Here is a 13,871-nt window from a genome sequence, read left to right as displayed (position 1 = left end):
GTGCCGGAGCCGCCACACGCGGCGTCCCCCACGCAAGGACCCCCGTGCCACGCCGGGGGCTGCCGAAGCCACAGCCAGGCAGCGTCCTCCCAGACTCGGCGCCTCGTTAATTATTGAGACCGTCTCCCTCCCACCTCCTCTTGATCCACTAACCCACAATCCAGCGCCAGTGAGGCAGGCCGGGGCTGGCACGGCCGAGTCCTGAACCCCCGGCATCACCGGGATCAGCCCTGGCCTGATCCCGGCTCCCCACCGCCGGCAGGGAACGCTGCTGCCGGCACAGCTCAGTACCCCCAGCCTCCTGCCAAGGTGGGGGGAAGCAGCACCAGCCCCATCCCATTGGGGCAGGATCCAGCCGGGGTCCCCATGGAAGGGGCCGCGGGCTCAGCCATGCCAGGCATCACCGCGCCGTCCCCAGCGGTGACAGCAAGGTGAGGAGGGTGGCGGGGAGAGCCAGCGCCAGCCATGCCACCGGGAGCCCAAGGGGCTGAATTTCGCGTGTCGGGTCTCTCCGCGCAGTCAGGGCAATGCCATGGGCTCAGGGCACAGCGACGTCCCCGGTGCCACGCGGCTGGGCCCCCTCGGGGACAAGGAGCGTGTCCCTGTCCCCCTTGGACCCAGCCCCAGCCGGGGGAACGGCAGACGAGAGAAATTTAAAATAACGGCGGTGCAAAGCCACCCCCCCACCCCCCCCCCCAATCCTGGGCGAACATTTTCACATCTGTCACTAGCTGTCACCTCATGAATAATTCATCTGGCTCATGAATATGCAAAATCGGGGCTGGTGATTAGCTCCAGCTGAAACATAGCTTAATTCCTCGCAGGCCATTGGGCGCCGGCACGGCCCGGACGGTTTTGGGGTCCCCTCTCACCCCACCCTGCCCCGAGCCATAGGCTGGGACTGGGGTGGCCACGGGCCCCGGGGGTCCCCACGGCGAAGGGGACATCTGGGACGGTGGCAGGGGGGACACGGGCTTGGGATGGGTTGGAGGGGAGGGGGGGCACTGCCCACCCACCCAGGTGGCCTGGATGGCACAGGACAAGGGTGCCCCCCACCCTGGGGATGCCCCAGCCCTGGGGGTGCCCCCAGCTGCCCCCCCAGCCGGGATGCAGACCCTGTGACCTCTGCTGTCCCCACGGGTCACTCCGGTCCCCAGTGCCACCAGCGCACACACAGCATTTCGGTGCCCACCCACCCACCGTGTCTCCCCCCCCCCGCCGCAGACACCCCACGGGGCTGATCCTGCACCCCCCGCACCCAACCCCTCAGAGCCACCAGCCCCCCCCTCTCCGCAGCACCCACCTCCCTCCCAGCGCCGCGATGCCTCCGCCACCCCAGCGGGGAGGGGGGTGTCCGCCGAGGGCCCCCCCCAGGGCTGCGTGGCCGCGACGGGAGCCTGGCAGCGGGGCCGGCTCCGCGTCCCCTCCTCTCTGCCCACAACAAAGGAATTCTGCAAACCTCGCTGCCGTCACATCTCACAGGCAACGTGATGCTTCCCGCTCCCCCCCAGCCTGCGAGAATAAATTAGCACCTCGGAAAACTGTGATCCCGTCCAATATGGGCCCTTTGCTGGGTGCGATTTTTATTAGGCAGACAGTCTGCAGCCTTTATTTTAGAATTTGCTCTTCTTTTTAATTTTTTTTTTTAATCCACCCCACCTCCCCCTCCCCCCCCCCCCCAGCTTTTCTGTCTCTCCCCGGGAAGCTGAAAGTGGGAGCCCCGAAGCCGGTGCAGCATCACGGCAAGCCCCCGGCCCCATCCCCGCAGATGGCTCGGCCGCACACCGGTAATTCCGAAAGCAGCGCCGATGCCCGGCACCGAAAGCGGGGAGAACACCGGGCCGGTGGGCCTGGCACAGAGCTGGGCCTCTGGCACCGTCCTCCCCACCGGCGCTGGGTTTGCCGAGCCCCTGGGTACGATGCGTGGGAGCGAGGAGTCCCCCCACGCAGCCCCAGACCCCTCACCGGTACCCGCACCCACCTCTGTCCATCCCGGCATCCCTCCATCCCAGCCTCATCGCGCTGTCCCCATACCAGGGCACACGGGCTGGGCGTCATTCTGCCCCCGGCGCTGAGCACCCCAGGGATGCAAAACTTCCCGGCTCCCTCCCCTCCAGGGAACCACCCGCGGCACCAACGGGGAACCGGGTGGCCAAGGCAGGGGAGGGGACCGAGGAGTACCCGTCTCCGGCACCACGGGGTGGGGGGGTGGCGGCGGCTCCCCGGTGGGCACCCACCCACCAGCACCCACTGCCCTCCTGCCATCCCTCACCCCTTCTCCCTGCCCACCGCCACGCTGCCGGCTCCTCTGGGGGCTGGGCAAGGGGTCAGGGCACGGCACCACGCTTCCAGCGTCCCCCAGCCCTGCCTGTCACACTGGCCCCAGTGCCGGTGTCCCCCAGCCCCTCTCGGCCCCGGTGTCCCCCAGCCCCTCTCGGCCCCGGTGCCAGCATCGCCCAGCCCCTCTCAGCCCCGGTGTCCCCCAGCCCTGAGAGCCCTGGTGCCCCCCAGTGTCCCCCTGTCCTGGGTGTCCCCACAACACCGGTGTCCCCAGCCCCATTGTCCACCTGCCCCGGTGTCCCCAGCCCCACTCCTGATCCTCCCCCAGCCCCGGCCCCAGCATCCCCTCCATCCCCACAGTCCCCAGCCCCAGCGCCCCCATCCCTGACAGCCCCAGTCCCCTCAGTGTCCCCAACCCTCAGTCGCAGCATCTCCGCAACCCCCAGCAGCCCACATCCCTGCCCACCCCTGTCCCCACAGTGTCCCCCAGCGCAGGGTGTCCCCCGCATCCCCCAGCCCTGACACCCCCCTTGTCTCCGAGCCCGGATCCGTCCCGCTCCTGCCGTAGTGGTGCCGGTGCCACCGCCCCCGTCCGTTCCCACCGCCCGACCCGGCCCCGCCGGCACCGGGCACCGCAGCGGGGGCGCGGCGCGGGCGGTGCCGGTGCCGGTGCCGGTGCCGGTGCCGGTGCCGGTGCCGGTGCCGGTGCCGGTGCCGGTGCCGGTGCCGGTGCCGCACGTACCTGGGGCCGTGCTCACGGCGCGCAGGGAGTCATCGCCGCCGGTGGAGCCCGAGCACCCCGCCGGCACCGGGGGCTTAAAAGCGGGGCGCGGAGTGGGGCAGCGGGACGGGCCCCCCCGGAGGGGGCCGAGCCGGGCCGGGCCGGGCCAATCGCGGCTGGCGGCAGGCGCGGCCCCCCCGCCCGGTGCCGCCGGTGCCGCCCGCCCGCACCTGCCCGCAGCGGCGGCGAACCCGCGCCCGCTCCGCGCCCCGCCGCGCTGCCCGGCGCAGGGCGAGGGGCGGCCGCGCATGCGCCGACCCCCCAACCCCCCAACCCCCCCCCCCCCGTGAAACCGGGGCCGCCCCCCCCCAACCCTCCCGGCGGGGCCGCCCCCTCCCCATCGAGCGGGGCCGCCCCCCGCCGCCGGCACCGCAGCCCCCGCAGCCCGGGTTGGCAGGGGCTTGGGGGGGGGCCTGGAAGTGGGGGGGGTCCCTAAGAGGAGAGGGGGGGCTGCCTATAATGATGCGGGGTCCCTAAGAGGGGAAGGGGGTGCCTCTAATGGTGGGGGGGGGCCCCTAAGAGAGGAGGGGGGGGTTCCTGTAATGTGGGGGGTGTCTCTAAGAGGGGAGGGGGATTGGCCATAATGGGGGGGGGGGGGTCCCTAAGAGGGGAGGGGAGGTCCCTGTAATGGTGGGGGGGGGTCTCTAAGAGGGGAGGGGGGGTTGCCTGTAGTAGGGAGAGGTCCCTAATAAAGGGGGGAGTCCCTGTAATGGTGGGGGGGAGTCTCTAAGGGGGTGCCTGTAATGGGGGGGGTCCCTAATAAGGGATGGGGCGGTCCCTGTAATGGTGGGGGCGTCCCTAAGAGGGGAGGGGGGTTGCCTGTAATAGGGACAGGTCCCTAGTAAGGGACGGGGTCCCTGTAATGGTGAGGGGGGGCCCTAACGGGGGGGCGGTGTGCCAGTAATGTTGTGGGGGTCCCTGTAATAAGGGGGATCCCTAATAAGGGACGGGAGGTCCCCGTAATGGGGGGGGGGGTGTCCCTAAGAAGGGAGCGGGGCGTCCCTTCCACCCCCTCCAGAGGCCCCCCCAGTCCTGGCGTGACCCCTCTCCGCATGCACCGAACCCCCCCCCCCATCTTTGAGCCAGCTGCATCCAAGCAGGATTTTAGGGGGTGTCTAAAAAAAGGGGGGGGGGCACCTTCCAGCCCCTCTGCACCCCAAAATCCCTTCCAAGCCATATAGGGTGCAACCAACAGCATCTTCCAGCCCCTCCGCACCCCCGTACGGCCCCCCCCGGGGTGCGGAGGGGCTGGAAGATGCTGAGGATGGATGAAGGCTAGAAAAAGCCTCAACAACCCCCCATAAAGCGGGTGAGACACCCCCCAACCCCCCCCCCCCCCCCCAGGGAGCTGCGATACCAGAAACAAACCCCAAAATGGGGGGGGTGGGGGGGGAACCATCCCTGAGTTCTTGGAGAGGATCTAAGGCCGGGGGGGGGGGTGGTGTCACCTTCCCGCCGGTGAATGGAGAATGCCACCCTGTCTCCCACGGCTCGGCAACAACCGGTGACAAAAATATGTGTGTGGGGGGGTGGTGGTTCCCCCCTCGCTCCTCATTTTACCCCATAGGATGGATCCGTGGAAACCCGAGAGCAAAGTTCTCATTTCCGACTCCATTGTGCCAGACTTTTTTTCGCGGCGTTTCCTGCCTTTTGTCAAACCACCACCACCACCACCACCGCCACCCCCCCCCCCGCCGCCATCCTTTCCCCCCGCACAACCCCGGCGTTGTCGGCGCACAGAGCTCTTCTGTTCCCCTTCTTTATGTGGCTGCAGCTGGCGTCCCCCCCCCGTCCCCGTGTAGGTGCCCGAGTGTGGGGGACAGTGACAGGGGTTAATACCCCCCACCGTGGTTGCCAAGCAGGATTGGGTGAGAAGGTCCCAGGAGCTTTGCCGGCACCCTGATGTCCCGGCTGCTTCCCGCTCCATGAGGATCCAGGTGGCCGGCGCTGCCACCCTACGGGTCTCCATCCCACCATCCTGCTTTGGAAAAAGCACCCATGGGTGCCGGTTGGGGTTTGTTGGAAGGAGGGTGCTGCACCATCTCCATGCGCCTGGAGAGGACGGTCCAGCATCCCGGTGGAAGCAGGACGGCTGCCCATACGTGGCTCCCAAATGTCACCCCACTCCTGCAAGGGCCTGGGCACCCTCTGGGGTGAAGATGCTCCCGCTGCCCCACCACCACCGCAGCCGGGTCCTGCACCCGCAGCAAGACCCGCATCCCACCTGCCTGCTGCCCCCACGGGCTGCCCAAACCCTTCCTCCCACTCTTCATCTTCCTAAGTTTCATCCGGAAAACCGGCGGCACCGGCAGGGTCTGATCCGCATGACGCATCATGCGCGGGTCGGGGATTCACTCGGGAGCCCGGCTCCTTCCTGACCCAGGGGCGGGATGGGGGAATCCCCCTGCACCCATGTCCCATGGGCCACCCTTCGCTAACGAGCACCGGGCGCGGTGACGAAGCTGCACCCAGCCGTGACCCTGTGCCAGGATGGGTCTGCGGAGCGCAGGGGCTGTGGGGACAGCGGAGCCGGAGCCGCTCGGGGACACAAACCCCACCGTGGGCTCGAAGCAGGCAAGGGGGGAACGGAGGGACCTCAGCACCCACCCGTCTGCCTCCCAGGGAGGGGGGACAGGCCCCCGGCAGAGGCAGCGTGGCTGATGCGCCGCCGGCCGTTTGTCTTGCCGAGGAGGGTGCCGGCAGTGAGTTATCGGAGCTCTCCTCTCGAGTGCAGATAAATGTCATAACAGACACCAGCCAGCGCGGCTTATGGATGGGGATTTAATAGACACCTCTCCCCCCGCCACCCGCCTCCCCGCGCCGGCAGCTGCTCCGCACCCGGGGACCGCAGCGGGTCCCCTGGGATGGGCACCAGCTCCTCCACCAGCACCGGTTTGGAGCCCCGGTGTGTCCCCCCCCAACCCCGGGTTGCTCCCTCCAGCTGGGAGGTGACTTCATGGGGTCCCCCCACTCCGTGGCCCAGCCTGGAGCCCTGACATCCCGCCGTGGCCATCCCTTCATCCAGGTGGGAAAGCCAGCTCCACCTGGCGTGGAGGGTTGTCCCCATGTCCCCATCCTTGCCTGGCTTGGGGTCCCCTCCACACCCCCGGCCCCACGTCCAGCCCGTCCTTGTGATGTCGCCCCGAGAGTACCGATGGCCCCATCCGGAGCTGCTCCCACAAGGCAGAACCTGCTGTCGCCCAGTGCCCGCTGCTCCCCATGTCCCCAACCCCACTGGGGACAGGCTGGGTGGCCCCCGGGGCAGCCGTGGTTGGGGTGACTCCATCCCTCAGCCCCTCGGCCCCGGCCCCGGCAGGTTTTGCATCGGCGCCTGCTGGGGTGAGCAGGGACCTGAACGCCTTTTTGAGCCGGAACGCTGGGTTTCTGGTGAAATCCTGCAGCAGTGTTGCCGTGACGACCCTCCTGCAGCTTCCATCCAGAGATGTTTTCCTTTGTTGTGACAGGGATGTGGGGAGGCGGCCGCCGGCAATTGGGGTGCGCGGTGGCAATGGCGAGGAGCTCCCACTGCCAAGGGCCAGGACCCGCCACCACCCTCGGGGAGACCCCGGTGGGGCTCCAGCTGCGGCGTGGGGCTGGGGGGGGGGGTCTCCACAGCTCCAGCACAGCCCTGGCTTGGCCTCAGCCACCCAGGGGACAGCAGAGGGGCCCGGAGCCACAAGTGACATGAGTTTGATAGGTCTCAGCCAGGCCTCGCTCCCATCAAGGGCCACAACAGAGAGGTGGCGGGTCCAACCTGCAGCATGGGGACAGGTGTGGGGACACCGTAGACTCCTGAAGGGGATGGAGGAGTTGGCTCTGCGAGAGCAGGAGGTGAAACACCCTCGTCACCCAGACGGCAGAGCCGGTTTGGCGGGGGGTGGCGAGGCTGGGAGCCTCCTGAGCTACGGTGCTGCCCGGTTTGGCAGCCGGGGCCGCGGCTCCGTGACCGGGGTGCTGAGCAGCATCGCCACGGCCACCCCACGGGTGCTGAGCACAGGGGGCCGGGGTGCCTGGCACCCTCCCTGCATGGCGAGGGGCTCCCCAGCTCCCCGCAACCGGAGCGCGGCCACGTGTCCCAGTCCCCGCATGGCCCGGGGTGCGCGGGGGGACCCCGTCCCGCGCCCCGCGGAGCCGCTTGTTATTCCGCTCAGGTCCGCCGGCGGCTAATGAAGCCCGTTCCAGGAGAGCTGCCACATTCATCGGGAGAGCGGCTTATTAATGAGGCCTCTGCCACCGCAGCTGGGGCCAGCGCTCGGGGCACTGGCACGGGGACAGGCAGCGGGCAGACGGATGGATGGACGGCTCCATGGCAGCCAGTGCCTGTCCCGGCTGAGACACTGCTCCAAAGCCGGGGTTGGAGCCGGGCAGGACGCGGGGTCCGCTGGGGAGGGATGGGCTGAGACCCGGCACCACGGACCCGCTTCCACGCTGCCCCCGACCCCTGGCCCGTGGCTCCTCACCCCTGGCTGCGGCTTGTTCCTGCTTTTGGCCGGGGCCAAACCCGCCCCGCGGCACCATAGCGGCGAGGGCATGGAGGGGGCCGGGCCGGGGGCTGCAGCGTCGTTTCCCCCCGCTCCAGGGATGCAGGGACCCTGCCCTGGCCAGGCCCAATTTTCCTCCAAACCCGCCAGCAGGATGCATTGATTTTATTTTCTGTTTCCATGGCAACTGCCTCCTTCCCTTCCCCCTTCCGGCAGCCGGACCCGCTCCTTCGCCCTCCCGCCAGCACCCACCCGCCAGCGGGGACACGGGCAGCGAGCCAGCACCGTCCCCTCCGTTGTCACCCCTGGGTGTCACCCGTTGTCACCCCTGGGTGACAACGCCACCAGCTCAGCATCCACAAGCAGGATCCGACCCTGCACCCAGTGCCCGCCGCGGTGCCGTTGGGTGATTTTGGGGGGGGAGCAGCCATCGGGGTGGGGATGGGGGACACCAAGCCCGGTCAGCCCCTCTCAGACACCGGCAATAATTAGCAGCAGGGCGGGTGGGATGCCGTGCGGGTTCATTAGCCAGGGCGGTAATTGCCCAGCCGGCACTGGGGATGGCGAGCAGCATCTCCCGTTAGCAGAGCCAGGCTCATTAACGGCACGTCCTACCCCGACACCTGCTCACGGCCGATGATGTGCCGCATCTCCGGCGGGGAGGACACCGGCACAGCAGCAGCCCGGTGCCCTCACCCTTTGGGAGGAAACGCCGGTTTGTGGCTTAAAAGCAGGACTACGATAAGATAATTATAATGATATCCTTTTATCCATCTCCTTCCAGAGGGACGCACTCATCACCGCCCCGCACAGCTCCTTCCCAGCGCGGAGATGCCACCACATTGTTATTTAGCATTAATTACCGGCTCTGCCAAATCCTGCCCTTCCCGGGCCCCCCCACCCCCCTGGGGACCCCCGGCCCCTCTGTGTGGGCAGGGGGGGAATAAAGGCAGAGGCGCATCCCGGAGAACAGGCAGGGCCCTGTGCCGGGCGGAGAGGCCGCGGCGGTGAATAGCGCCTGTGCCGCATTCACCAGTAATCTCCAGTGTTTACACGGAAGTGGAAATCAATTGCCGCAAGTAATTAACGGCAAAGGGCACAACCACCCGCTTCTTCTTTGGGAAGCGGATCCCGGCGCCGGCCGGGGGTTGCTCGGCAAAAGTCACACGCCGGCACCCGCCACACAAAAGGCATCGGCACCCGTTTCCTGCGCCGTCGGCATGAGGTGGCTGCGCCGGCACTGGGCCAGCATCCCAGCGACTCCCGGGTGGGAGCTCGCGCCCGGTGGGAGCCGGGGCGGTCTGGATCGGTGCCGGCGCCCGGTTTGGCACCAGCCTTCCCATTAGCTCTTGGATAAACCGCAAAGGCCCCCCCGGCGGGCGGCTGAGCGCCGGGGCTGGACGGCAGCCGGGAGCCAACGCCGCCAAGCTGCACCCGGCACAGCCCGGCGCGGAACAGCTGCGGTCACCACCCGCCTTATTCCTCAAGAGCGAGGAGGGTGAGGAAGATGCTGAGGCCGAAGAGCCCCAGGGCCAAAGCGTTGCCGCCCCCACCTCCCCCCAGCAGGGCTGGAGGGGCCGGGGGGTCACTGAGGCGAGGGGGGATGGTGCCGGCAGGCGCAGGCAGGAGGTGACACAGGCAGCGGTGGCACTAACGATAGCCTTGTCCCCAGCACGCGATGAGCCAAGGGGCAATTAAGGCGCCTGCGGTTTTTGACCCAATTTCTCAGGCAAAACTCAGCGGGGGGGAGAAAGGGGGGAAGGAGGAGACAGACAGAGCCTGTCACGCGTGTCCTAGCGTGTGTCGCCACCTGTGTGTGCTCGATGACATGCGTGTGCAGGCATGTGCACAGCCCCAGGCGGGGGCTGAGCCCCCCGCGCCACGCTGCGAGGGGGAGGTGACGGCTTTGCCGCACTCGGCTGGTTTTATTTTTGCTTGTGGCTGAGCGCAGGCAGCCTCGGCGCGGCCGCCGTGACTCATGCAGGCAGCCCGGCGGCCGGGGAGCTCTGGGGGGGCTGCAGAGCACCGCTGCGCCGTGTCCTGCCGCTGCCTCCCCCAGCAAGGCGGCCGCGGGGGCCAGACGGGGACCTGGGACCACCGCGGGGTCAAGGCTTGGCAACCTCAGCAAGCAGCGGGGCACATCCACAAAGAGCCGGGGCCGTGGGCAAGCGTAGCGGCACCATATGCCTGCGAAGGATAATTTTAAGCAGCTGCTGTGTTATATGTGTGGGGGGGGCGGGGGGGGTGATTTCTCTGCAGGGATCCTCCAACGTAGGGATGCTCTGGTGCAGGGATGCTGTAATGAGCAGGGATGCTGTAACGAGCAGGGATGCTGGGATGTGCAGGGATGCTGGGATGTGCAGGGATGCTGGGATGGGCAGGGATGCTGAAGCACACAGGGATACTGGAACATGCAGGGGTGCTGGTGCACGCAGGGGTGCTGGGAAGTGCAGGGATGCTGGGATGTGCAGGGATGCTGGAGCATGCCGGGATGCTGGGATGTGCAGGGATGCTGGAATATGCAGGGATGCTGGGATGAGCAGGGATGCTGGGATGTGCAGGGATGCTGGGATGAGCAGGGATTCTGGAGCACACAGGGATACTGGGATCAGCAGGGATGCTGGGATGAGTAGGGATGCTGGGATGTGCAGGGATGCTGGGATGTGCAGGGATGCTGGAGCACGCCGGGATGACAGGATGTGCAGGGATGCTGGAGCACACAGGGATGCTGGGATGAGCAGGGATGCTGGGATGTGCAGGGATGCTGGAGCATGCCAGGATGCTGGGATGAGCAGGGATGCTGGAACATGCAGGGCTGCTGGGATGAACCGGGATGCTGGGATGTGCAGGGATGCTGGGATGAGCAGGGATTCTGGAGCACACAGGGATACTGGGATCAGCAGGGCTGCTGGGATGAGTAAGGATGCTGGGATAAGCAGGGATGCTGGGATGAGTAGGGATGCTGGAATGTGCAGGGATGCTGGAGCACGCCGGGATGCCAGGACGAGCAGGGATGCTGGAGCACACAGGGATGCTGGGGTGTGCAGGGATGCTGGAACATGCCGGGCTGCTGGGATGAACAGGGATGCCGGGATGAGCAGGGGTGCTGGAGCACGCCGGGATGCCGGGATGATCAGGGATGCCAGGATGAGCAGGCATGCTGGAACATGCCGGGATGCCGGGACGAGCAGGGATGCTGGAGCACGCCGGGATTCCTGCACAGCCCGCACTCCCGGCGCGTTCCCTCTCTCTCGCTCTTCTCAGCCGCGCTCCACCAGTGCCACCTACAGAGCTGGCCCAGGAGGGCACCCAGTCGCCCCCAGCCCAGGGCCCGCCGGGGTCCCCCCCTGGAGCCGGGTCCGGGAGGGGGGCGTACCCCGACCCCAGGACCCTGCAGCGGCCGGGGGGGGGGGGGGGGGGGCGGCGGCTGGAGAAGGGGGGGGGGGAGGGACCTTTAGGGGGTTGGGGGAACACGGGGGGACGGCACCCACGAAAGTGTGGGGGGGTGGGGGGGGGTGTCGCCGGGGTGCTGCACCCCCACACGGACGGCGGGGGGGGGGGGGGGGCCGGGGGGGGGGTGCAGGGCGGTCCCGCACGCCCCGGTCCCGGTGGCGGGGAGGGCGGAGCGCCGCGGCGGGGGCGGGGGCGGGGAGGGGGGGGGCGTTCCCGGACGCCTGGGGCCCGGGGAAGCAGTTCCGCCGCTTCCTGCGCCGGGCGGTGAGTGAGAGCGGCCCGACGGGACGGGGGTGGGCGCGGGGAGTGGCGGCGGCGGGTCCCGGGGGTGCCTGGTGCTCCCCGGGGGTCCCTAATGCTCCCCGGGGGTCCCCAGTGCTGCCCGCGGGTCCTCAGTGCTGCCCGGGGGTCCCCAATGCTATCCGGGGGTCCCCAGTGCTGCTCAGGGGTCCCTAATGGTATATGGGGGTCCCCATTGCTGCCCGGGGGTCCCCAATGCTATCCGGGGGTCCCCACTGCTGCTCAGGGGTCCCTAATGCTGCCCGGGGGTCCCCAATGCTGCTCAGGGGTCCCTAATGGTATATGGGGGATCTGTGGGGATCCCCAGTGCTGCCCGGGGGTCCCCAATGCTGCTGAGGGGTCCCTAATGCTGCCCGGGGATCCCCAATGCTGCTCAGGGGTCCCCAATGCTGCAGAGGGGTCCCTGATGGTATATGGGGATCCCCAGTGCTGTCCGGGGGTCCCCAATGCTATCCGGGGGTCCCCAGTGCTGCTCACGGGTCCCTAATGCTGTCCGGGTGTCCCCAACTCTTCTCAGAGGTCCCCAGTGCTGCCCAGCGATCCCCAGCGCTGTCTGGGAATCCCCAATGTTTCTCGGGGGTCCCCAATGCTGCCAGAGTGCCCCAAGTGCTGCCAGGGTGTCCCCAGTGCTGTCTGGGGGTCCCCAATGTTTCTCGGGGGTTCCCAATGCTGTTCATGGGTCCCCAGTGCTGCCCGGGGATCCCTAATGTTTCTCGGGGGTCCCCAGTGCTGCCGGAGTGCCTCCAGTGCTGCCAGGGCATCCCCAGTGCCGTCCGGGGGTCCCCAATGGTGCTCAAGGGTCCCCAATGCTGCCCAGGAGTCCCCGTGGCTGCTGGGTGTCCCCGTTTTTGCCCCTCGCTGACCCCGTCTCTCCGCAGGCAGCGATGCCCGTGGAGCCCCTGATCTGCGCCGACACGGCCACGCGGTGAGTCCCAGCGGCCACCACCCCGGCGGGTCCCCCTCCTGGGTGCCGCACGCTGTCCCCTGGCCCTGTGGGAGACTCAAGTCCCGTCACTGACGCTGTCCCCGTCGTGTCCCCGGGATGGTGGCGCGTGTCCCTGCAGGGTGAGCTCTGTGCTCAACCGGGACGTGAAGCAGTTTGGGAAGAAGCACATGTTCGACGCGAGCGAGGAGACGTGCTGGAACTCGGACCAGGTAGCGGGGACGAGGACAGGGACAGCCAGAGGGGTGGGACAGGAGCCACGCACGGGGGGGACGGGAGCCGGGCACACGGTGAACACCCCGCTGACGGAGCCCCGGTGTCGTTCCTGCCTTCAGGGCACGTGCCAGTGGGTCACCCTGGATTTCCCCCGCACCGTCAAGGTCTCACAGCTCCACATCCAGTTCCAGGGGGGATTCTCCAGCCGGCTTTGCATGCTGGAAGGTGAGGAGCTGGTTGGGGGCGGAATGGGGGTCCCTCTGCCTCAGTTTACCCACAGCTGCTCCTTGTGGGGCCCAGAGGTCTTTGTCAGCCATTCCCAAAACCCGAGAGGGGCTGAGGCTGTGGGATGGAGCAGAGCGGGGTGAATAGCGAGGACCTGGGGTTCTCTGGGACAGTTTGGGTGCAGATGGGAACTGGGTCCGTTAGACGGCCCACTGCTCCCGGCCCCGCAGCGGAGCCATCGCGGGGAGGAGTTTTGGGGGCAGCGGAGGCTCCCCCAGCACCCGAGCTTCCCGCGGCTGCCTCCACCCTCGCCCTCCGCAGGCTGCAGAGCAGGGGAAGAACTGGTGAAAATCTCCGACCTGTACCCCGAGGACACCCACGCCATGCAGATATCCTTTGCCGCGTTGTGGGCCGGGTCGAAGGGCTCGGCGGGGGCGTTTTCAGAGCCACCCGCGGCTGCGGAGGGACACGGGGGGCGATGGCAGAGCTATGATTTAAACGACGGACCTGCGGGTGCTCTTGGCACTTTGCTACCGCTAAAGCAACTCGGCAGAACGGGAGCAAATCCAGACACCACCAGCCGCGGTACGCCGGGGTGCGAGCCCCACGCGTGCCCCCTCGGAGCAGGTCTCCCATGTGTCCTGGTGTGTCCCCGACTATTTTTTTCCTTTACGAGCCCCGCACAGATTCCAGGTGGAGGAGACGGTGCTGGATAAGCTGAAGATCACCTTTGAGAACAGCACGGACTTCTTCGGGAGGATCGTGGTGTACCACCTCGGGGTGCTGGGCGAGAGGCTCTAGGGCAGCGGCGAGGGACAGTGGGGGGCTGCTGCCCCATCGCCCGCGTTCCCCCAGGGGGGCTCTGCTGCGTGGGGGGAAACGGGACAGCAAACCCTGCCAGAGGGGACGTGATGCCCCCAGCTGCACCCCAGGGTGCTGAGAGGGGACCCCCGCCCCACGGGATGGCAGTGACAGAGGGACGCTAGCGCAGAGATCCACGTGCTGGACTTCTGAGCTTTTGGTGGGACGCAGCCTGTGTAACCGGCCAAATAAATGGTGTCCTCGCGCCTTCTCGGCTGCTCCATGGGCAAGTGGCACCCCGGGACCGAGCCCTCTGGGGTTTGTCGTGGCCGTGCCAGCGTGTGGCTTGCGGGGGCGAGAGGAGAAGTGCCACCTCCGCGTGCTGTGGGCT

At 67.9% G+C, this 13,871-nt stretch overlaps 1 protein-coding gene across 2 annotated transcripts; it reads left to right on the top strand.

The window, feature by feature from the left end:
- Positions 1 to 11,210: 11,210 nt before the first annotated feature.
- NR2C2AP (nuclear receptor 2C2 associated protein) lies at positions 11,211 to 13,747 on the top strand. Of its 2 annotated transcripts, none has more exons than XM_054182257.1 (6): positions 11,211 to 11,259; positions 12,174 to 12,220; positions 12,360 to 12,450; positions 12,574 to 12,679; positions 13,001 to 13,069; positions 13,365 to 13,747. In XM_054182257.1, the coding sequence occupies exons 2-6, from the start codon at positions 12,180 to 12,182 to the stop codon at positions 13,478 to 13,480; spliced, it is 423 nt and encodes a 140-aa protein (XP_054038232.1). In that variant the 5' UTR covers positions 11,211 to 11,259; positions 12,174 to 12,179; the 3' UTR covers positions 13,481 to 13,747. The 2 variants fall into 2 exon arrangements, with proteins under 2 accessions (XP_054038232.1, XP_054038233.1); XM_054182258.1 differs by lacking the exon at positions 11,211 to 11,259 and adding an exon at positions 11,270 to 11,288.
- The last annotated feature ends 124 nt before the right edge of the window (positions 13,748 to 13,871 follow it).

The sequence above is a fragment of the Rissa tridactyla genome, chromosome 22, assembly GCF_028500815.1.
Source record: "Rissa tridactyla isolate bRisTri1 chromosome 22, bRisTri1.patW.cur.20221130, whole genome shotgun sequence".
In the NCBI taxonomy this organism is placed as follows: domain Eukaryota; kingdom Metazoa; phylum Chordata; class Aves; order Charadriiformes; family Laridae; genus Rissa; species Rissa tridactyla.
This window is presented reverse-complemented; position numbering and strand designations above follow the sequence as displayed.

What these genes read in the sequence shown, in the direction of transcription:
- NR2C2AP (XM_054182257.1), top strand. Translation starts at nt 12,180, where the DNA reads ATGCCCGTGGAGCCCCTGATCTGCGCCGACACGGCCACGCG. An exon ending in TGCGCCGACACGGCCACGCG is followed by an intron (nt 12,221 to 12,359) that starts GTGAGTCCCAGC and finishes GTGTCCCTGCAG; the next exon opens with GGTGAGCTCTGTGCTCAACC. An exon ending in CGTGCTGGAACTCGGACCAG is followed by an intron (nt 12,451 to 12,573) that starts GTAGCGGGGACG and finishes TCCTGCCTTCAG; the next exon opens with GGCACGTGCCAGTGGGTCAC.